The 20,289-nt window shown below is 51.1% G+C and overlaps 10 protein-coding genes across 10 annotated transcripts; 4 read left to right on the forward strand and 6 right to left on the reverse strand.

Moving 5' to 3' along the window:
• Window positions 1-15: 15 nt before the first annotated feature.
• Window positions 16-3,350, reverse strand: BDW70DRAFT_149944 (uncharacterized protein; the record flags this gene model as incomplete). Its single annotated transcript, XM_073739092.1, has 6 exons — window positions 16-540; window positions 600-1,498; window positions 1,588-1,693; window positions 1,945-1,949; window positions 2,062-3,018; window positions 3,083-3,350. 6 exons carry the CDS (start codon window positions 3,348-3,350, stop codon window positions 16-18), a joined length of 2,760 nt encoding a protein of 919 aa, XP_073596430.1.
• A 310-nt stretch (window positions 3,351-3,660) lies between these two features.
• BDW70DRAFT_45214 (rRNA-processing protein SOF1) lies at window positions 3,661-5,236 on the forward strand. The gene is made up of 3 exons (XM_073744038.1): window positions 3,661-3,716; window positions 3,771-4,750; window positions 4,807-5,236. The coding sequence occupies exons 1-3, from the start codon at window positions 3,714-3,716 to the stop codon at window positions 5,165-5,167; spliced, it is 1,344 nt and encodes a 447-aa protein (XP_073596431.1). The 5' UTR covers window positions 3,661-3,713; the 3' UTR covers window positions 5,168-5,236.
• BDW70DRAFT_45222 (uncharacterized protein) lies at window positions 5,202-6,636 on the reverse strand. The gene is made up of 2 exons (XM_073744039.1): window positions 6,035-6,636; window positions 5,202-5,928 (listed from the first exon to the last, which is right to left on the reverse strand). Exons 1-2 carry the CDS (start codon window positions 6,539-6,541, stop codon window positions 5,305-5,307), a joined length of 1,131 nt encoding a protein of 376 aa, XP_073596432.1. The 5' UTR covers window positions 6,542-6,636; the 3' UTR covers window positions 5,202-5,304.
• Window positions 6,637-6,999: 363 nt separating this feature from the next.
• On the forward strand, window positions 7,000-8,628 carry BDW70DRAFT_45229 (putative zinc metallopeptidase). Its single transcript, XM_073744040.1, has one exon. The coding sequence runs from the start codon at window positions 7,036-7,038 to the stop codon at window positions 8,524-8,526; it is 1,491 nt and encodes a 496-aa protein (XP_073596433.1). The 5' UTR covers window positions 7,000-7,035; the 3' UTR covers window positions 8,527-8,628.
• Window positions 8,229-11,041, reverse strand: BDW70DRAFT_135431 (uncharacterized protein). Its single transcript, XM_073736680.1, has one exon. It carries the CDS (start codon window positions 10,952-10,954, stop codon window positions 8,732-8,734), a length of 2,223 nt encoding a protein of 740 aa, XP_073596434.1. The 5' UTR covers window positions 10,955-11,041; the 3' UTR covers window positions 8,229-8,731.
• A 138-nt stretch (window positions 11,042-11,179) lies between these two features.
• Window positions 11,180-13,133, reverse strand: BDW70DRAFT_135433 (CaiB/BaiF CoA transferase family protein). The gene is made up of 6 exons (XM_073736681.1): window positions 12,860-13,133; window positions 12,757-12,788; window positions 12,558-12,681; window positions 11,998-12,502; window positions 11,648-11,941; window positions 11,180-11,590 (listed from the first exon to the last, which is right to left on the reverse strand). Exons 1-6 carry the CDS (start codon window positions 13,046-13,048, stop codon window positions 11,379-11,381), a joined length of 1,356 nt encoding a protein of 451 aa, XP_073596435.1. The 5' UTR covers window positions 13,049-13,133; the 3' UTR covers window positions 11,180-11,378.
• A 75-nt stretch (window positions 13,134-13,208) lies between these two features.
• On the forward strand, window positions 13,209-14,315 carry BDW70DRAFT_45248 (riboflavin synthase). The gene is made up of 4 exons (XM_073744041.1): window positions 13,209-13,266; window positions 13,319-13,453; window positions 13,512-13,634; window positions 13,729-14,315. Exons 2-4 carry the CDS (start codon window positions 13,423-13,425, stop codon window positions 14,274-14,276), a joined length of 702 nt encoding a protein of 233 aa, XP_073596436.1. The 5' UTR covers window positions 13,209-13,266; window positions 13,319-13,422; the 3' UTR covers window positions 14,277-14,315.
• A 1-nt stretch (window position 14,316) lies between these two features.
• BDW70DRAFT_45255 (Brix domain-containing protein) lies at window positions 14,317-16,119 on the reverse strand. The gene is made up of 2 exons (XM_073744042.1): window positions 15,849-16,119; window positions 14,317-15,788 (listed from the first exon to the last, which is right to left on the reverse strand). Exons 1-2 carry the CDS (start codon window positions 16,047-16,049, stop codon window positions 14,658-14,660), a joined length of 1,332 nt encoding a protein of 443 aa, XP_073596437.1. The 5' UTR covers window positions 16,050-16,119; the 3' UTR covers window positions 14,317-14,657.
• A 143-nt stretch (window positions 16,120-16,262) lies between these two features.
• Window positions 16,263-17,706, forward strand: rrp3 (RNA-dependent ATPase RRP3; the record flags this gene model as incomplete). Its single annotated transcript, XM_073740720.1, has 2 exons — window positions 16,263-16,581; window positions 16,628-17,706. The coding sequence occupies 2 exons, from the start codon at window positions 16,263-16,265 to the stop codon at window positions 17,704-17,706; spliced, it is 1,398 nt and encodes a 465-aa protein (XP_073596438.1).
• On the reverse strand, window positions 17,482-20,201 carry agm1 (phosphoacetylglucosamine mutase PCM1). Its single transcript, XM_073736682.1, has 7 exons — window positions 19,960-20,201; window positions 19,875-19,888; window positions 19,617-19,761; window positions 19,540-19,554; window positions 18,980-19,486; window positions 17,805-18,922; window positions 17,482-17,561 (listed from the first exon to the last, which is right to left on the reverse strand). The coding sequence occupies exons 1-6, from the start codon at window positions 20,050-20,052 to the stop codon at window positions 18,050-18,052; spliced, it is 1,647 nt and encodes a 548-aa protein (XP_073596439.1). The 5' UTR covers window positions 20,053-20,201; the 3' UTR covers window positions 17,482-17,561; window positions 17,805-18,049.
• Between the last annotated feature and the right edge of the window lie 88 nt (window positions 20,202-20,289).

Consider the following 20,289-nt stretch of genomic DNA (forward strand, 5'->3'; position numbering starts at 1 on the left):
TAAAATATAATAGATTTATCGACTCATACCAGCGTCGGGCTTCGCAAGCATATACCGCACCGCCTCGTGAGCAACAGCCGTATCCCAAACGCTGTTTGAGCCACCACGTCGGAACTCGGGCCCGCTGGCATCCTCGCCACCACCCCGGGTAGCTTCGCCAAGGATCGTCTCGAGGTCTCTACGTTGAGAGTTAATCCAGCGACGGACAAACGTAGCTGGGTCCTTGCTGAGCGCGGTGAAAAAGGAGTGCTTTGCGCGCGAATGCGTAAGGGCCTGGATGATGAGGGCAACCTGGTCGTCCAGCTGGGCGATTTGGCGCATCCCGGCCGCGTACTGGGGGTTCTGGGTTAAAGCTAGCATTCTTGAGCGGAGAGGGTCTTCAACGGCTACTTGAATGTCGTAGACGGTGGGAGTGGGGTCTTTGTGAAATTCTTCGTCGACGCGGATTGTGTAGGGGAGTTTGATGGGGTCGAGAGGGCTGGTGTGAGGGCCGATGCTTTCCGGAATTTGAGGGAAGAACATCTGGTCGCGGCCGAAGATCTGTATAAATTGTTAGTACATTTAAAAGGTATTATGATAAGAACAGAAAGTAGACTTACCGCTCGCAGACGATCGTCACAGCGGACTAATCTTTTCTCCTCATCTTCCTGTAGTCCCATAGCGCGGATATAGTCCCAGATACCCAGCACAATACCGCTTCGGGTCTCCTCCTCGACGTCGAGCACCTCTGCTAGTTCCTTGCTCAGCTTGTAGCGCTCAGGAGTCTCATCTCGTACAAGGCTGATGGTGACATTCAGATTCTCCTGGGATGCGCGGGAAAATTGCACGCTATCAAAATCTGCGTTGGGAGGCAGGTTTACTGCATTAGGTGATACTTGGGGTTTTGTCCAAGTTATTGTTTGCATTTCGTCAGGGCTTGTTGACGGAGACTTATCGAAGTCAACAGTGATCGATTTGAAAAAGTGCGAGAACCGCTGTTCGGACCGCTTGGTGGTGGCTGCCTTCTTCCCATCAGGACCATCTTCCTCCATCGCATCTCCAGGCCCCTGAGCACCACCCTCATCGTCACTGTCTTTGTCCGCAAGGTCGCTAACATCCTCCAACAGTCGGCCCTCTATCCGCACCTTGTATCGCCCTGAGCCAGGGGTTGTTCCCGGTACCGAGCCATTCTGACCAGTCTGCCACGGCTGGTTCTCCACTGTATTCGAAACCCAGATGCGCATTGTCCGGTACTTCTTGACTGTTTTACTGATTGAGTCTTGGATGTCCAGTCTCTTCCGCACAATCGCCGCATCTAGACGCTTCTCCAGGTCGCGCAAGCTCTTATACTGTTGCACACCCTCTCCGATGACAACGTCTTCAACACCATCCGGAATATTCTTGTCAGTAGGTTTGCGGCTGCGGCGGAGGGCAGCGTCATTCTGGTGCTGTAGGTTACGCTGAGGCGCCATGTATTGAGGAGGCACGGCGTGTTGAGGCATTGAGACGGGCATAGGGCCTAAGAATCAAGCACCAGGGTTAGTTATTGTGACATAAAAAGTAATTACGCGCCGGGTTTCAGTGCATGGTAGAGAGTACTGAACGAACCTGGAGCTTGGGGTCCGCGACGAGGCGTGGCAGGAGACCGTTGGACGCCCTGGGGATAGGCTCGTCCGTAGCCCGGCGGCATTGGTGGAGCGTTCATAGTTGGCAACTAATCAGGAAAGCCGAAGAAACCTGTATTCAATATTTGCGACACGGTAATTTCAAGAGATAGAGCCAGCCCAATGCGGTGGAGGCCGTTGACCGAGAGTCTTCAGTGGAATCCAAACTTCGCAGAGTCGCGATCGCGCTTTACCCGTTTTGGACAGTATCAATCCTCCAAGGTCAAAGATCAAAACCCTGGGAGCTACAAAATTACAAATGCAAACTGAGTACGTAGACCATGAGTTTCGATGTGCCGACCATGTCTCTAAATTATGTCATTTCTGGAGTACAGAAACAAAAGACCCCACGAAACGTCTAGATAGCCTTACTCCAGTTGTGATGCCTGGTTAGTGTACAGCGACTCCACAACATTACTTAGTTTCGCAATGGTTTCCAGCGCTGCGTCGTAAGCCTGATCGCGCTCAGTCTCGTCGTAAACGATCAAACATCCGGCGCCCTGGTCTAACACTCCAATGATCACCTTGTCCAGGATCATTTGTGAGAGCTTTCTCTCCACCTGCTGTGTATCCAAGCCCACCATCTTTGCGATATGGTCTAATTCAACACGGCTGAACGGTTCGATGACCTTGATAAGGTTCTGTTCCAGCATGGCGTCGTAAAGTCGGCGGAGGTGGTTACGGATGAAGGCATCACTTCCTAGTTCAAATCGGTAATCCGAGAGCGCCTTTTCGTACTCTTCAAGCGAGCGGTTTGCATGAGCGCGCGCAACTGCTTTCATCGCCTCAAGTCGCGGGCTGGCGTATTTCTGGGCCTGTTTAGAGCCCAGTAGGGTTGTGACGTCGTCCACCAGATTCAGCATTATCTTGCAAAGCAGCATGTATTGCAGCGCTGCTGTCGCCTTCTCTCCTTCGTCCAGCGAGCTGTAGCCTTCTAGAGCCTCAATAAAGTAAGAGTATGAGGTGTTGAAGTCTTTATCCTCGGCGTGCAGCATACCACTCTGCATATCCAGATCCGCCTGCAGATTCGGAGGTGTGTAGACGGAAGCGGCTGAAGTGCGAGCGGCCGTCAGCGCAGCACGCGCCTTAGCCTGGTTGCCGAGTGCATGGTATACCCGCGATTCCAACAACTGCACCTCAACAAGCATAAGCTTGTCGTCGAGCCGCTTCAGTTCTCGGAGAAGTGAGTTGATCAGGTTTAAAGCGTCATAATAGCTTTGCTTCTGCATGAATATCGCCACCAACCTAGTCTCGAGGTTCTGCCGTAGAAAAGATCGTCGTTCGGCGACAGCCCATTCAATGCAAGATCGGATGACGGCAATCTGAATATCGAGGGTGTTCGGAATCTCACTGAACAAATCGAGCAACTGGCGAACTACACAATACCCATTAGCTAACCCGTCACGTTCGCATCCACCTGCAACATAATTATAACTTACCGAGCTTTGCTGTCTTTGCTTTGGCGAATGATGAAAAAGAATCCCGACTTGTTTTGATCAGTTCTGCGATCTCCTGCGGCTTCTTCTCGTCCCGGTAGAGCTCTCCCAGCCCGACCAAAGCATTTTCGTAATCACGCGACGAGCTTTCGGTAGATCCCGGGCCTTGGGCAAGGACCTCTTTGTAGATAGATGCCGCTTGCGAAGCATCTTTCTTTGCGAGTGCTCGAGCTTCCTCTATCCGCTGAGCGGCCTGAGAGGAGGGAGCCATGACTTAAGCTTATGTGAAGGGGCGAGAAGAAATTTGGTGGTTCGAAGGAAATATACGATATTGAATTGCGCAGTACGACACAGAACGAACTCGTGATGTGAGAATCAAGGATAGTTTGGGGAGGGAACGATGATGCATGGGCGGATATCATCACTTGGCCGTTGGAGCTTCACCTTAGGTAACCTTACTAAGTTATTGTAAGCCTTGTTGCCTGAGACCCTGGCTCACCGCCCACAGTCTGGCGGTCTCGATTTCCTCCGCAGAAAAAATGTATAGAACAGAAAATATCTCTTGAGCAAGATTTCTTTATCTTGGTTCTTCGGTTTTTCTTCGTCTTATAGATATAATCGCGGGAAGGAAATAATGGTAAGTACTATGCTCATATCAAGTTATCTGTGCAAGTCACTCATGCCGGAGCAGAAAATTAAAGCTCTTTCACGATCCACTGCCTCGCAGCAGGCGCCGGGGTCTGCTGTAGCTCGACAACCACGAAATCTTGACCCGGCTCAACATCCATTTGAACGTGCGCGCGAATATACGAGAGCCCTCAATGCTGTAAAACTGGAGCGTCTCTTTGCTGCGCCTTTCCTGGGTCAGATGGGAGAGGGCCATGTTGATGGTGTCTACACGATGGCGAAGGACCCTGGCTCTTTAGAACGATTTGCTAGCGGCAGTGGTGATGGTGTAGTGAAGGTTTGGGACCTTGTAACGCAAGGCGAGGTATGGAACAACACGGCGCACGAGAACATCGTCAAGGGCGTATGCTGGACGCCGGACCGAAAATTGCTGTCGTGTGCCGCCGATAAGACCATCAAGCTGTTCGACCCATATAATTCCTCGTCCGAATCTCCCCCGCTTGCAACGTACCTCGGCCAGGGCGCCTTCACGAGCCTTACGCACCATCGTGACCAGCCATTCTTCGCTGCTTCGTCTTCTCAGATCTCCATCTACGATCTCTCACGCCCCTCTTCCACGCCCTCTCAAACACTTCACTGGCCCACGAGTGTTGACACAATAACGTCCGTCGCCTTCAACCAGACTGAGACGTCCGTACTTGCGTCTACTGGCATTGACCGCTCCATCATCCTATATGACCTGCGCACATCTTCGCCTTTGTCTAAGCTCATTCTGAAACTAGCATCCAACGCCGTCTCTTGGAACCCTATGGAAGCCTTCAACTTTGCTGTTGCAAATGAAGACCACAATGTTTACATGTTCGACATGAGAAAGATGAACCGTGCCCTGAACGTTCTAAAGGACCATGTTGCTGCGGTTATGGATGTGGACTTCAGCCCAACAGGCGAGGAGCTCGTTACCGCATCATATGACCGGACGATCCGTCTTTGGAACCGGGCGACTGGTCACTCCCGCGATATCTATCACACGCAGAGAATGCAACGGTAGGACACCCAATATTCACACTCTTCTTTAACTCCTGAGACTAAACTATTCAAAGCGTCTTTTCTGCCAAGTTTACTCCTGATAACAAATACGTCCTATCCGGTTCAGACGATGGAAACATTCGATTATGGCGTGCCAATGCCTCTGACCGCAGTGGAATCAAGAGCGCCCGCCAGAGGACGAAGTTGGAGTACGATCAGGCTCTTGTCCAGAGGTATGCGCATATGCCTGAGATCAAACGAATCAAGCGCCAGCGTCACGTGCCGCGGACCATTAAGAAGGCGCGTGAGATCAAGAATGAAGAGCTTGCGGCTATCAAGAGGCGCGAGGAGAATATTCGCAAGCATGCTAAGAAGAGTACTTTGCGCGCTAGACAGAGCGAGCGTGAGAAGATGATTTTGGCTCAGGAGAAATAGATGCGGACGCTACATCCCGCCGCGATTGGGAAGCTGGAATGTGCCTAGGCGCAGCAGTCAAGTCAAGACGTGACTAAGCAAGAAGTTCACTCCATATGCTTAGCATACATCGTGAGCTCATGCGGCCCACAAGATGTTTATTTTCTCTTGACTGTTGGTTTGGGCTTTCCAGGCTGCTTTGTTTGAGACGACGCTTGTGGTACGGCGGAGTCAATACCGGTCAAACGTCGGGCGATCTGCTGGAGACCTGCTGGCAGAGCCGCATATATGTCGATAAACATGGCGTATGTCGGCAATCTGATAACACCGCTTCTACCATTGTCTATCAGGGAGACGATCTTTTGAGCAACACGAATGGGTTCGAGGACAGGTGCAAAAAAGGAGTTTGGCGTTCTGATGAACATGAAAAGTGGCGTTGATATCTGGCCGGTCTCGACCAGCACCATTTTCACTTTATCCGCGTTTCCTGATACCCGGAGTTCAGCCTCCAAGGTGCGATGCAGGGCGCTGAGGCCAGCCTTGCTTGCTGAGTAGTCTGCGAGACCAGCGGCGCACAGCTGTCCAAGGACCGAGCTCACGTTCACGATGGTGCCTCCGTTCTCGCGGGACAGCATATGTGGGAGGAACACTTGACAGGTATGGAAGACCGCTAGAAGATTCGTCTGTATGGTCTTTTGGAATGCTTCAGCAGAAAGTGACAGGAGCGGCTGGCCGTTAATTCGGGGCGCTGCACAGTTCACAAGCACCGTTGGCGTGCCCAACTAGACATGTTATAGTTAGCGAAGCAAATAAAAGCACTACAACAGCAACCACTAGGTCGTACTACGGGGCGTAGTCAAAATCAAGCAAGTGGGAAGAGAAACATACATCTTCTTCGATTCTCCGCGCCACTTCCTCAACTTCACCCCTCACCGTAATATCACACTTATAATACTCAACACCTCCGACATCTTCCCACCCCTTCACATCCTTCTGCTCCGCAATATCCAACACTGCAACACTCACCCCACGCAATCCATAGATTTGCGCAATCAATCTCCCGACCCCGCTTGCGCCGCCGGTAATCACGATAACTTCGTCGCTCAGATCGACCTGTCTAGGCATCCCATATGCGATCTGATCGTCTATCATGAACGCGACATTGAGAATAGTCAAGAATGTGGCGTAGGCGGTCGCGGTCAGAAACGCGGGGTGCGTATAGGGAGTAGCCTGGGCGCGGAGGCAGAGGACGATTATCCAGGCGATGAAGGGGTGGAAAACCGAGCGGTTTAGGACCGTCATGAATAGGTCGACTGTGAGGTGCTCGTGCCATTGTTTTGGCGTGGTTGGATTGAGGGAGGGTGAGGGGGTAGTGAGGATACGTTGAGGTGCCATTCTACTGTTTTCCCTCCTGGACAGGTTTATAAAGATTGTTTGAAGCAGAGGCTGTTCGAGTAACAGAATAACTTTTCTCCCTTTTCTTGTTCAGAGTCGGTATCCAGCCATGTCGACGAGAATCACATTATTTCGGTTGGAGGAAAGGGCCGAGACTCGAGCTTCGGGTTGGCTATGAGGAACAATTAGCGTAGAACGACCGACGTCAATTTTTTAATACATCGGTCCTTTGGACTACAAGGAATGATTTGCTCGATTGCGAGATGGAATACGGTTGATATTGTTCGCTTAGGGATTCCCAGTCCTGTGATAGAATAACGCCGCAAATTTGACCCCCATATATCCACTATATATTTTGGAGGTGTCTCCGCACCCACCCCTCGTACTCCAACATGCTAAGATAAGGGAAGTAAAATATCCTTAAGATGGAGTTCTCTAAATCAACAAATTACTGAAAACTTATGAACGCATATACTCAACTCGTATAAGAAACGATGCCCCCTCGACTTGGACCTCCTGTGAAGACAATTCATGGCGTCAAGCTTGCCGCAACCAATCCAGAAACCACCTGGAATATCGCCATTGGGTATCTACCAGACTCCCCAGAGGGAGTCATATCCTCCATAAACCCAAATTACTCTCCGAGCACCTCATCTCCTCCATCATCACCTCTTGCGCTGCCAGCCCTCGTACACCCCCATATCCATCTCGACAAAGCCTACGTTCACAGCACGTCCTCCAACACCGATCTCTTCCCCTCAACCGGTTCATTCCAAGAAGCCCTAACACTCACAAGCACGGCGAAAGCCTCATTTACAGGACCCGACCTCCTACAACGCGGCGAATGGCTCCTTGCCGAATCCGTTGCCTCCGGTGTAACAGCCATGCGCGCCTTTGTCGAAGTCGACCAAGCAGTCCAGCATGCCTGTCTTGACGCTGGGCTGGACCTGAAACAAAAATGGCAAGAGGCATGCGAAATCCAGCTTGTATGCTTTGCACAGGATCCTGTCATTTCGACGACTCATGCAAATGAGAATAAAAGGCTGATTGAGGACGCTATCCAAAAGCATGGTCCGGACAAGCTGGCTGTATTGGGGACAACGCCGTATGTTGAATCAAGCATTGAGGCTTCGAAACGTAATATCGAATGGGCTGTTGATACGGCTATGCGACATGATCGCCACCTTGACTTTCATCTTGACTATAACCTCGCTCATCTGGAGGACAAGCCAGAACCGCTTGTCTGGCATGTCCTGCGCACTCTTCGCGCAAAAGGCTGGACGGCCAGAACGACCGACAAACGTGTTATGTTGGGCCACTGTACACGGCTTTCACTCTTCACAGAAGAAGACTGGGGTCGTCTGGCGCACGAAATCCATGACAATGATCTTCCTGTTAGCTTCGTTGGTCTTCCCACTAGTGACCTCTACATGGCTGCAGCACCCAGTAATGTGTGCAACGACAACCCAAGAGGTACGCTGCCAATACCTTCCATGATAAAGAATCACGGCCTTGACGCTGTGATTGGTATAAATAATGTCGGAAACGCATTTACACCATGGGGCTCCGCGGACCCGTTAAGCCTCGCTTGTTTAGGCGTTGGTATATACCAAGCCGGAACGGTGAGTGATGCAGAGTTGCTATATGAATGCGTCTCCACGCGGGCCCGAGCCGCTATCGGATTGTCCTCATCCTCGCTGTTCCGCATTGATTCTAGCCCTCAAACGACTTTCGACGTGCGCCTGAAATGTGGAGATCCTGCGGACCTTCTGCTGTTAAATGATGTAGATGATACTGGGCTTCTGGAAACCGGTACAACGCGGGCCCGGAAGACCGTTGCGGAAGTTGTCTGGGATCCTCCAGCAAGGACGAGCAGGGCGGTTGTGTTGAAGGGCCGTGTGAAGATGCCTTCACTGTCAACCGGTTGCGGTGCTGCATTTCGGTTCGTAGAGCAGGATCCTCGCTTAGTCGAGTCTAGTGGCTAAATAAGAGATCGTGATGCATGGTTTGTTAACCACTCTTCACAACTGGAGTCTAAATGATATTTGAGAATTCTTACTCCTCCCTTTATCGATGACAGTCCTACGCCAGCAGTCCAGTAAACCTAACTCCGGAGAATAAGCCAATGCAGTCGACCGGTGACAAAAACACGCAACAAAGACAAACGCATAAGGATAGCCTGAGGATATGCTAAGCAGAAACATGCCCAACGGCACCGGATGCAGGTGCGTGCAGTGCATAGCTAAATGTACTACATGTCGGGTCTTCTCGTAAGATGTCGAGATCTTGCTCATTTGTCGAAAGACACAGCCCGTTCCCAGCTCGTGGGTATACACGATGGTCCTGGAACTCATACTCGGATTCTTCATCGGAAGACTCGCGATAATCTCTCCTACTAATACGCCCCGAAGCAAACTCCGGAGTATGTTCATCGATATTGTCTGCCACAACAACGGACGCGATATTATTCTCGTTAGTAGGTAATGAAGTAGGGGTAGCTGCGGCTCCAGTTACAATGGCCTGCGATGCCGCAAAGTTGGAAGATGGCAATGATTCCATATTCTCAGGAAACATAGGCACTGTCGGATGATTGTTCGAAATGGTGAGAAGAAGCTCAACGAGCGCGGCATGCGATAGAGTTGACAAGAACCGCCGGCGGCAATCTGTAGAAAAGCGCTCTCCTCCTACTTCGGTCCTAGGTATTGTCAATGGAGGGTGAGCTGGAGGCTTGGAGGTAAGACTTGGGTTGCTCCTAACGACTGTCGGATGGAGTATGGTAATATTCGCGGGCTTGCATTCCCGACAGAGCCATTCTTTCTCTCTGATTGCGACTACCTCGCTCTGGATGGGCGGGTCATGGCAATGCTGATGCCATGCGCGGTTGCATCTATCGCAGAACACGATAGTATTGCTGGTTGGACTATGACCGCGGTCGCAAACACAACATCGGATATTTGTGCTTTTCAGTTTTCGAGGGACGGGCTTGCGTGATCTTGACGTCTGGGGTCTGTCAGAGGTCCCTGCAAGGTTACTGCCCTCCCTGGGAAGACTTGGGGTAAGAGGTGGAGGCACATATAATGACGGCCTTTTCACTTGTCGACCGGACGTTGTCTGCGTCGCAGTTGGTGTGACATCCGACTCGTCTGAACTAGAGTCAACGGCTCGGATGATATCTTCGCTATCACTGTCATTACCACGTTTGCGCTTCTTCGGACCACTCTTTCTATTTGAAGATTCACGCCGTTGCCGGACTGTAGATGTGGTCTTGATTGGTACCGCTGTCGAGGACTTTAATAAGAATAAATTAGGAACCTTTAGAATTGTGGGGGCTCGTGCTAATGGTGGAGGCGGAGATAGCTGGCGTTCTGGCGGTCTTTGTACCCCGGCAGTTGCTCCCGAAACAGCTGTTGACATTGGTGCCAGATTTGTTATAAGTGGCTCAGGAGCAGCATTGATCAAGCCTTTAGGTTCCGCTAAAGGGCCATGGATGCTGTTAGATGGTGGTGGATCTGACGATAACCGTGTTTGGCCTGATGGGCCACCCAGCAGTGTTGTCGGTCTTGGATATAATACTGCTGGTTTAGGAGCAATATTGACCGAGCCACGGTTCGCTAAAGCCACATTGATGCGGCTAGACGATGGTGATTGATGTTCTGATTGTAGTCGTGTATGAGCTTGCTGATGCGGGCCAACTAATACTGGTATTGACGTTGGATGTGGCGCTGCTGGCTTGGGTGCAATATTCGCCAAGTTATGAGGCCTTGCTGGGATTTCACAAACATCGTTGGAAGCTGGTGACTGATCTAAAGGTAGCTGGGTCTGGACTGGCACCCGCGGGATAGCTGGTGCTGACGTTGATGTTGGACGTGGTACTGTTGGTTTAGGAGCGATATTGGCTAAGCTGTCAGACTTTGATGTCGCCCCTTTAATGTCGTTAGAGGGTAGTAGAGGCACACAAGCAGGGCTAGGAGGAACAACAGGAGTCTCCACCCTAGTAGGGTATACGAAAGGAAACGTTGGAAGCTCGATGATAGTCGAAGAAACCTTCATCTTGCCTGCACGCCGAGAGGCGATATTCTGAATATCTCTGTTCGAGCTCAAAGGCGAGGGGTTCAAGGTGACAGTTGTTGGATCATCTCTCCGCAGCCCTTTTTGCTGTGTTCCTTTGATATTACCGGCGATCCGCGCAAGGAGCTCCGTCGTGGCAGCCGAAAGCTTTGGAATATGAACCCTGGTGGATATTGTACCCGAGCTACTAGAGGTTGAATTATTTGCGGTGGTAGAAGAACTGTATGAGGTTGGCGGACCGGAATGTGACGGTGAGCGAGCAATGCTGGTCGTCCCAGATCCGTGGGTTGGTGGCGCGGTTTCTATAGAAGCGAGGGATGGAAAAACCCCATTTTGCTGGGACATGCCCCCCAAACGAATCGGTAAAACTCTCTGTGAGTTCTGTTTGTCTGCCAGCGAATAGCTTTCATAGAGAGCGTATCGTTCTTGCCGTCTCTGGGCGTTTACATGAGGACAGCATCAAGCTTGATGGATCAAGCTTTATACACCTGCATCACGTGATGTGAAAACTTGCCAGAGGAAAAAACTGCTTTCGATGCGAGTTTCTTGCAGCTGCAGACCTTGCATCTGAAGGTAACTGCTATTATTGTCTTAAGAAAGTTATGGTTTTACTATATTGGCTGAGGAGCTTGCTACTCTATTCACCGTCATGCTTTGCAGCTACTAACACCCGGCATCAAACAGACGGGTTAAAAACGACCTCTGTATCTCACCACATGGGGTCTCTGCTTTGGCTGAATGCTTGGTCCACCCCGTCTTCATATCTCTTTTATGAGACAACGCCGTCTTGTTTCAATTGGGAAATCTGTTTCTCGCCATATTGAAGGAGTTCTCCGAGGATCTCATCGGTGTGTTGTCCGAGTGTAGGTGGCGGTGTGCGCACGCCAGGGGTTGCATGGGAATATTTGATCGGTGTGTTTACTAACTTGACAGGCCCACATGCTGGATGATCAATCTCGGTGACCATTCCGCGGGCTCGGACTGTGCAGTGACTTTGTTAGGAAAATAGGTTGACAAGACTTCTTCTAGGAGACTCACCGTGCTCGTGATTCAAAGTCCCCTGAATATCATTGACAGCTGCATAGGGCATTCCACTGCCTTCCATGATCTCCAACCATTGTTGTGTGGTCTTTTGCTTGACACAGTCTTCGATCAAGCCATCGATCACGGCTCGGTGCTTTACGCGGTCTCGGTTGGTTAGAAACCGGGGGTCCTCCTTCCACTCAGGGTGCCCTAGCCGATCGCACAGGACACCGAATAGTCTGTCATTACCGCCGCCAAAGAGAATATCCCCGTCGAGGGTTTGGTAACTCCGGTACGGAACAATGGATGCTTGAAAACCGTCAGTGTGCCTGAAAACCGAACATGGCATTGGATTTGGTACATACGATGCTCAGTACCCCACCGTCCTGAATCCTTCTGTCCACTGATCAGAGCAGAACTCGCGATGTTGGATAATGTTGCAACTTGGCAATCGCTGAGACATGCGTCAATGTGTTGTCCCTTCCCTGTTCTTACTCGGGCAAGCAAAGCGGCCATGATGGCATTGGATGTATATAGCCCCGTTGTCAAATCTGTGACGGCCACTCCGACCTTGACGGGGTCACCTCCTCTGCTTCCAGTGATGTGCATCAATCCCATCTCAGCTTCCACCATCACATCGTACCCAGCGCGGTTGCTGTATGGCCCGGTCTGGCCGTACCCTGTAATACTCGCGTAGACCAGGCTCGGATTGATTTCCCGTAGGGTCTCATAGTCCATATTATACTTCTTGAGGCTTCCAGGGAGGTAGTTCTCTACTAGGACATCGCACTCCTTGACGAGTTTGTGGAGGATATCGACGCCGGACTTGTGGGCGAACGAGAGACCAATCGACTTCTTGTTCCGGTTGACCTGCTTACGGCTTAATGGCGTGCAACGATACTCATTCCCACTGAATGTGGCATACCGCTAAATAATAGGCGCTCTCTCCAGGGCCTTCTTTTAAGTCGTTTGTGTATTTGGCGTATGGTGGACCCCACGCCCGAGTGTCGTCTCCCCGCACAGGATGTTCTACCTTGATCACTTCGGCCCTGCAGACAGATGTCAGTCACGGTAGTACCTCAATAGATTTTCAGGACTAGAACGTCATCAACAGTGTCACGTACCCTAAATCCCCCAGAATTTGGGTACAATAAGGCTATGCTCGAATTAGCATGAACCCCGCAAAGCGATTGGACTGTCCGCAGAGTATATACTGATGGAACTCACCCCCGCAAGAACTCTCGTCATATCAAGTACCCGGATGCCCTGTAGAGGCAATGTCCCATCCGCTGGAGGTAGCGGAGTAGAATAGGAGCGCCATTGTGTCGCGTGTCTGAAGATGTTGGTTCTTGTTGGTCGTTGTATGCTAGGGCGCTGGGCAATCAGCACCCTCTGTAACCTAAATGCTGCATTCATGACGAGTGTTAGAGAGAAACCAGTTCCTCTGAGAAGAGCGCTCGATTGATCAGAGGAAAAGCTATAAGTATGAAGTAGCTCGCCGAATCGGGCCCATCGCCGGCCCCAAAGCCGAGGTCGACCCGCCTGTTCCGCTAGCTAAGCATTTCGACTCATTCCCGAATATTGCATCACGCACCTTTCAAAGCTCTTCTATATACGAAAAACTACCATAGTAAGTATGTAACTCGCGATGCTCTTGATATGGCACGTGTAAGCGCTGACAAATAGACGCCGGAACCTAGAACTCCAGCCGCTGTGCGGCATATCAGCTCTGTCTTTCCACCCCTCTTTCGCTGCGGTTAGCTTAAGCCGGATCTTCCTCCTCTTCCGCCATGTTTACCGGACTGGTTGAAACCATTGGGGGTGAGTGATGCGTATAGCGCAGACGACGATGTGTGACCAGACTAACCGCCGTGTTTAGCGGTCTCGTCCCTGGAACCCCTCGACACCTCAGCAAGCGGGGGCGGGGGTACGTCCCTGACCATTACCGATTGCGACACAATCCTGACCGATGTGCAGCTGGGTGATAGCATCAGTGTCAATGGTACGAAGTTGATGTCCACTTTCTCTACATATATATCCGCCTACGCTCGAATAGCCATCTGTGCATATTCAGTCTGATACTGACGCAACCACAGGAGCCTGTCTCACCGTCACAGCTTTCGAGAAGAACTGGTTTAAAGTCGGCGTTGCCCCCGAAACCCTCCGGCGCACAAACCTCGGCTCCTTAACAGAAACATCCAAAGTCAATCTCGAGCGCGCCGTGAAAGGAGAGACCCGAATGGGCGGGCATATTGTGCAGGGCCACGTCGACACAATCGCAAAGATCATTGCGATGACCCCCGATGATAACTCGCTGGTCCTACGTCTGCAGCCGCGCGACCCTGCGGTGTTACGGTACATAGTTGAGAAGGGTTTTATCGCGCTTGATGGGGCGAGCTTGACTATCACGCAGGTGAAGGATGGCGAAGACGGGTGGTTTGAGATTATGCTTATTGCGTACACGCAGGAGAAGATTGTGACGGCGGCGAAGAGGGTTGGCGACTTTGTGAATGTCGAAATTGATGTTGTGGCTAAGTATGTCGAGAAGGGGGTACAGGCGTACTTTGCTGGCACGGCGGGTGGGAATATGGGGATTTTGGAGAAGATGGTTGGGCGCATAGTGGACGAGAAGTTGAAACAGTAACCGGGGAAGATAAAAAAAATTGGAATACAATGACCGAGTGCTATGGTCGTCCTACGTGAAGTTCACACTGAAGAAATGTGGGTATAATTCGATATCCTGATGGACAATATACGACTCATAATATGCACCAGAATAAGTGGAAGGGCCGTGCCTCGCACAAGGGCTTGAAGGCCGGCCCTGGCACCTGCTACCGGCGAAGATGAGTCTCTTGACGTAGACCATTCATCGCGAGATACGCCCTACATATGCGCGGAAATAGCTTCAGTTGGGTGAGAGGCAGTGGGCCCCATCAGCGTCGACAAGGTAGTCGCGCTACGGCCAGGCAACTGCGGGCGTATGGACCTCGTTATCATGTTCGGGAATGACCTTGACGGCTGTGATTCACTCATCAATAGACTCGTCACCTTCCTCTTCTTCATCCACCTCTTCCTGGTCCTGTTCTTCCTCGTCATCGCTTATCCATTCATCATCCATATCAACATCCTCATCATCTTCGTCGTCCTCTACCTCCTTTCCTTCCGCTCGAGCTTTAGCCTTCTCCTGCTTCTTTCGTTCAACGTTTTCCCTTTGGAGCTTCTTCCGTGCCTCCTTCTCCTTGATCTTTTGATCCCAATTCTTATCCAACGCATCGACCTCCTGTTGGGACTTGTGGATATAGTCGTGCCACATAACCCGCCCTTCACACAGTCCCTCCTCAACTTTGATCAATCGGAGCCTCATTCGTGGGCCCAGTTCAACCAATTTGACAGCCCGTTTCTCCACTTCGGCGGTGGTTGTCTTCTTTTCAACTTTCTCCCCTGATTTCATACGCTGCATCTCCCGCTTCGTCAATACCTTCCTTGTCGTCGTTCCCGCGACCTCGACCTCGGCATCCGTGTCCAGCTCCGTTTCACTGGCTGATGTATATCCCGCAGCTGAAGGATCTAGAAGGTAGTCTGCGGCATCCTCTAGTTTCCCTAGGTTGGGGACAGCAGACTTGTGCTTTTCCCTATTCCGCACCTCCTTCGGGTCCAAGCGTCGGATCCGCTTGGGGATACCTGTTTTCCTAGTAGTAATCGCGTAGTGTCGCAGATTCAGGACGTAAGAGCCCTCTTTATCAGATTCAGAAGCGGGCTCTCGGTTCAGAAGCATTACACGGCGGATAGACTTAAGGGGCGTGGCCTGGGGGTTGATCGGCGGGAAAAGTGATTGGAAAATGGTAGTGGTTAGGCTCTCCAAGCGCTTTGGCACTTTGGAATTCTCGTCGGCATTGGGGCTGTTGAAGTTGTTCATCACGAGCAACGGCGGCGTTTTATGATCCTGACCTCCACCTCTTGGGCGTTTCAAAGCTTTCTCGACATCACGACACAGGGAGTAGCTTTCCACCTTGAAGTTGAGCGTAGGACCGCGCGGTGTAAGCGCCAAGCGCATATTTGTGTTTCCGGTGGATGACTTGGAGAAAAGAATGAAATGTGTGACACCCAGAGGACCGGCCATGACCGCATAGTCCCGTAGCCTATTTGATTTGCGTTCCTGAACTTGTTAGTGTGCGAGTCCGATAGTAAACAGAAATGGATACCTCCGAGATCTTACCTTCAATCGCACTGCCGTGTCTGGTTCCATCATGAGACGAACATCCTTCACCAGCTGGCTGACACTGCTGCCAACCCGGGAGCCTCCAATGCGGATGACCATGGACTTTGGAGTCTTGCTCACTGACGCGGCACTGCCTTTGCCTTTGGCAGCGCCGCTTGGTGGTTTGGGATGAGCGTGGCTCTTCGTACGCTTTGCCATGATTGGATATCCGCTTGGAAAATCAGAGAATTACCAAGGTAATCTCTTTCGATGGTCTAGCTGATCTTTTTTCTGGGCGGGAAAAAAAGATAAAGTCCGGGCTCCGCACAGATTGTCCGGATCAATGTTTCTGCGGTGTCCCCATATAATTTTTTGTCTGCGGAGCATGAGCCGTCTTCCTCACTGTATCATAAATCTGGTCATTTATTCACAATGTCAGCCCTGAAAAAGCGCAAGATTACGGAGAAGAAGCCGGAGACTAATAGCGACTCTGAAGCCGAGTCCGTCAGCTCTCGCGGATCTGCCAAGGATGGAGAACAAACCTCCGGCGAAGAGCCGGCTACAGCAAAGTCCTTCAAAGAGTTAGGAATCATTGACCAACTATGCGAGGCTTGCGAGAACATGGGCTACAAGGCACCGACTCCGATTCAATCACAGGCGATTCCTCTTGCCCTTGAGGGCCGTGATGTGATCGGTCTTGCGGAAACAGGAAGTGGAAAAACAGCCGCTTTCGCCCTCCCAATGCTTCAAGGTATGTTCATTATGTTCCATACAGTGATTTTGGCTGACAGTCGTAGCTCTTATGGAGGCGCCTCAAACACTCTTTGGTCTCGTTTTAGCCCCCACCCGAGAACTCGCATACCAGATATCTCAAGCCTTTGAAACGCTCGGGTCAACAATCGGAGTTCGTTGCGCCGTCATCGTCGGCGGCATGGACATGGTAGCGCAATCCATCGCCCTCGGCAAAAAGCCTCATATTATAGTCGCAACCCCAGGTCGACTACTAGATCATCTAGAGAACACAAAGGGCTTCTCCCTCCGAAATCTCAAATACCTCGCCATCGACGAAGCCGACAGACTCTTGGACATGGACTTTGGTGAATCCCTCGACAAGATCATTCGAATCCTCCCCCGCACCCGCCACACCTACCTTTTCTCCGCGACGATGAGCACTAAAGTCGAATCCCTCCAGCGTGCCTCTCTTTCCAACCCCGTCCGCGTCTCCGTCTCGAGCAAATACCAAACCGTATCAACCCTTCAATCGTCCTATATCTGCATTCCCCACAAGCACAAGAACCTCTACCTCGTCTACCTCCTCAACGAATTTGCGGGTCAGTCCGCCATCATCTTCACGACAACTGTCCACGAAACTCAGCGTGTCGCATTCATGCTCCGCGCCCTGGGCTTTGGCGCCATTCCCCTCCACGGCCAATTATCCCAATCTGCTCGTCTTGGTGCCCTAGGCAAGTTCCGCTCTCGCAGTCGCGATATTCTTGTTGCCACTGATGTCGCCGCTCGAGGTCTTGATATCCCCTCCGTTGACGTCGTCTTTAACTTTGACCTCCCCATGGACAGCAAGACATATATTCACCGCGTTGGACGTACTGCACGTGCAGGGAAGAGTGGAGTAGCAATCAGCTTCGTTACACAGTATGACGTTGAAGTTTGGCTTCGCATCGAGCATGCGCTATCGAAAAAGCTGCCGGAGTATCAGGTTGAGAAGGACGAGGTCATGGTTATGTCAGAGCGGGTTGCGGAGGCTTCACGGCAGGCTACTATTGAGATGAAGAGCTTTGAGGAAAAGAAAGGGACTAGAGGGAAGAAGTTTGGCAAGGGGAAGCGCTCAAGAGATGATATGGATCAGGAAGAGGGTTAAATATGTCTCGATCATAGAAGGCTTTATGTTGCAAATGATCGGTTGGTTATATACATAGCGTTGAATAAATACCCGAATTCTAGATTGTCTTTACGTACCATTATGAACAATCAAGAGTGGCATATTCAACGGCGAATGCCAAAACACTTGATCGAAGCGGCGACGTTTGATAGACATGAAAACTGTCATTGATTTTATCATAATGCCTATTAGTTGTAGTATAGGATAGTGCGGTAGTATCGTAAATCATTGGCATCGGCAATTTTGAAAGAGCGTTATTTCCGAGGTCCACTGAGCCCCTTTCCTCTCCAAGTGGCTTTTGCGTAGCCAATATGTTCTCGATCTACTGAATGACTTCCTTAGCACCAGCATCGCGGACTGCATTTGCAACACGTGTGGCGAGGTCATCAGCCTCAGATCGGCTCGCGGCCTCAGCATACACACGTACGGCATCTTCCGTACCACTTGCGCGTGCAAAGCTTCGGCCTTTGTTGTAGCGGGATTGCAGGGACTCAATCTTGGCTTGGAGGCCAGGAGGAGACTCAAGCTTACGCTCGGCGTCGTAGGCCTTGAAAATCGAGCGGTCAGCGACCTCCACCCGGACAAGCCTTGAAGGGAGGTCTGTGTAGGTGGCCAGCCACTCTGTGGGAGTCCAACCCTTGTGTGCAAGAATAGCTTCGACGAGGAGCAAGTCGCTGAGAGCATCGCCAACAGCTTGGTTGATCAGGTCTGTGAGGGCGTCTAGACATTCAAGGGCGCGTTTCTGAGCCGGTGACTGCGGCTCTGTAGTTTTGATGGTTTTCAAAGCATTCTCGGAGAAAGTAACTGTACCGTGTCCGTTCGCCTCGAAATAGACCCCAACATCAAATCGAAGAGCAGCATGGTGAAGGTGCTTCACACCAGTGTTGGTGCAAACAGAGGGGAGTTTCAGGACTTTCTCAATATAGTCTGTGCTAGAACCATTGGCGTAGGCTGTCTGAACAACACCAATCTTGAGCTTGCTTGCAATCCCAGCACTCCGGGCAAGGTCGCCAATGAAAGAAGCTGCAAGCGTAGCGATTCGGTCACCATCGAGCATGCGGAAAACATTGCCCTCATCCATAAAGTAGTAAATGAGTCGATCAGCATCTCCGTCCAGAGAGGCACAGCGATCGAGGGGAGATGCTTTAGATGATGGAGGAGCGCGCTGTTTTGTTTTTACGTAGTCGGCACCACACTATGCGGAAAGTTAGTGGTCGAGCTTCCCAATGAGGTGACTGGATCGGGGCCATACGTCGAGATTCAGACTATCGGGGTTAATAACATCGTCATTCACAATTTTGATGTCGATGCCGCCCTCCTCAGGGCTATGAAGATATTTGATGAGCTCTCTCAATTTCGGCCCACCCACACCATTTGCGCAGTCAACAGTCAGCGAACCGTTAACCTTGACGCCCCGCATGACTTTCTTGAAAGAAGCGGCAAGTTTCTCATAGTACCCTTGTTCAGTGGGCTCGCCGTACTCGTACTGTGTTCCTAAAGTGTTTTTGCATCGAACAACATAATGAAGCTGGGGTGTGGTCATGTATTTCATGTCAAGGAATTCGACGTCAGTGGCGGTGAGAGCAGCATTGAGGACTCCCACGAGGCGAGAGCCAGAGGCGCGAGTATCCCGGGCAAAGACAACGCGCGCTGGGTTTTCCATGCTGACATCGATTTCCTTGATGAGCTCTTCGTATACATCAGCAATGGACTCCATGGGAGCATTGGCAAGTTTTGTCGCATGAGTTTCCCACTCGGCCTGTGAAACTGTCAGAGATTGTTGAGAAAGGAATGAGACGCCATAAATCACACCTCTAGCATTTCACCCTAGGAAAATAAGTTAGCTGGCCAATTGTGTAACTTGTTCTTTCTAAGGTCTGAGAGCTCACCATGGGATCAACGAGCTTGACACCATTGTCCTCAGCAGGGTTGTGACTGGCAGTGACCATAACGCCAACCCATTGCCCACTAAGCTTTTTGGAGCGAAGCCCTGCTAGTAGCCCGACGGCGAAAACGACTGTGTTGAGGTAATCACTGGCAGAGAAGCGATTAGAGAAGGGGTAAACAAATCCCGCCCGATCGCGGGGTTGATGCGGGGTGGCAGATCCTCCACGAAGGGATGCGACACAAACAAGAAGTTTACTTACGCCCTCATACGGAACTGCAGAAAGCGAGCATAGCATTAGCTTCAAGTTCCAAGCGCTGCAGGGCTGGAGTTGCAAAGTCACCTACTCCGGCTGTACCATACTGGAAGACCTTCCCTTCCGGCTTCGCATACTGCGATGCGGCCTCTGCAATAGCCTTTTTGACTTCGGGAGACGCCATTGTGGCGCGAATCAAGATGTGAAGGGATTATGATGTAACTTAGTAGTGTGAAAAGAAAGAGAAGATATGAACAGTGGGGATTTGGGTAATTGGGCGAGGAAGAAGGAAGAAAAGAAAAGAATGTGAGATGCAGCGAGCAGGAGTGAGACAACTTTACTAGGCCTGGTTCCTTGCTGTGCTGCGGCGGTGCCAGCAAAACATGCCTGGTCTTTGACCCTATCAGAGTGGAGAACGTTC

The sequence above is a fragment of the Aspergillus foveolatus genome (genome assembly GCF_047715535.1).
Source record: "Aspergillus foveolatus strain CBS 279.81 unplaced genomic scaffold BDW70scaffold_21, whole genome shotgun sequence".
NCBI classification, from domain to species: domain Eukaryota; kingdom Fungi; phylum Ascomycota; class Eurotiomycetes; order Eurotiales; family Aspergillaceae; genus Aspergillus; species Aspergillus foveolatus.

Coding starts and splice junctions, on each gene's coding strand:
- BDW70DRAFT_45248 (XM_073744041.1), top strand. CDS start 13,423: ATGTTTACCGGACTGGTTGAAACCATTGGGG. Junction 13,454..13,511: donor ACTGGTTGAAACCATTGGGG/GTGAGTGATGCG, acceptor CGCCGTGTTTAG/CGGTCTCGTCCCTGGAACCC. Junction 13,635..13,728: donor TGATAGCATCAGTGTCAATG/GTACGAAGTTGA, acceptor ACGCAACCACAG/GAGCCTGTCTCACCGTCACA.
- BDW70DRAFT_45229 (XM_073744040.1), top strand. CDS start 7,036: ATGCCCCCTCGACTTGGACCTCCTGTGAAGACAATTCATGGCGTCAAG.
- agm1 (XM_073736682.1), bottom strand. CDS start 20,052: ATGGCGTCTCCCGAAGTCAAAAAGGCTATTGCAGAGGCCGCATCGCAG. Junction 18,923..18,979: donor CCGATAGTCTGAATCTCGAC/GTATGGCCCCGA, acceptor CTTTCCGCATAG/TGTGGTGCCGACTACGTAAA.
- BDW70DRAFT_45222 (XM_073744039.1), bottom strand. CDS start 6,541: ATGGCACCTCAACGTATCCTCACTACCCCCTCACCCTCCCTCAATCCA. Junction 5,929..6,034: donor CGCGGAGAATCGAAGAAGAT/GTATGTTTCTCT, acceptor TAACATGTCTAG/TTGGGCACGCCAACGGTGCT.
- BDW70DRAFT_135431 (XM_073736680.1), bottom strand. CDS start 10,954: ATGTCCCAGCAAAATGGGGTTTTTCCATCCCTCGCTTCTATAGAAACC.
- BDW70DRAFT_45255 (XM_073744042.1), bottom strand. CDS start 16,049: ATGGCAAAGCGTACGAAGAGCCACGCTCATCCCAAACCACCAAGCGGC. Junction 15,789..15,848: donor ACACGGCAGTGCGATTGAAG/GTAAGATCTCGG, acceptor TAACAAGTTCAG/GAACGCAAATCAAATAGGCT.
- BDW70DRAFT_135433 (XM_073736681.1), bottom strand. CDS start 13,048: ATGAATGCAGCATTTAGGTTACAGAGGGTGCTGATTGCCCAGCGCCCT. Junction 11,942..11,997: donor ACGGTGGGGTACTGAGCATC/GTATGTACCAAA, acceptor ACGGTTTTCAAG/CATCCATTGTTCCGTACCGG. Junction 11,591..11,647: donor GACTTTGAATCACGAGCACG/GTGAGTCTCCTA, acceptor GTCACTGCACAG/TCCGAGCCCGCGGAATGGTC.
- BDW70DRAFT_45214 (XM_073744038.1), top strand. Junction 4,751..4,806: donor CACACGCAGAGAATGCAACG/GTAGGACACCCA, acceptor AACTATTCAAAG/CGTCTTTTCTGCCAAGTTTA.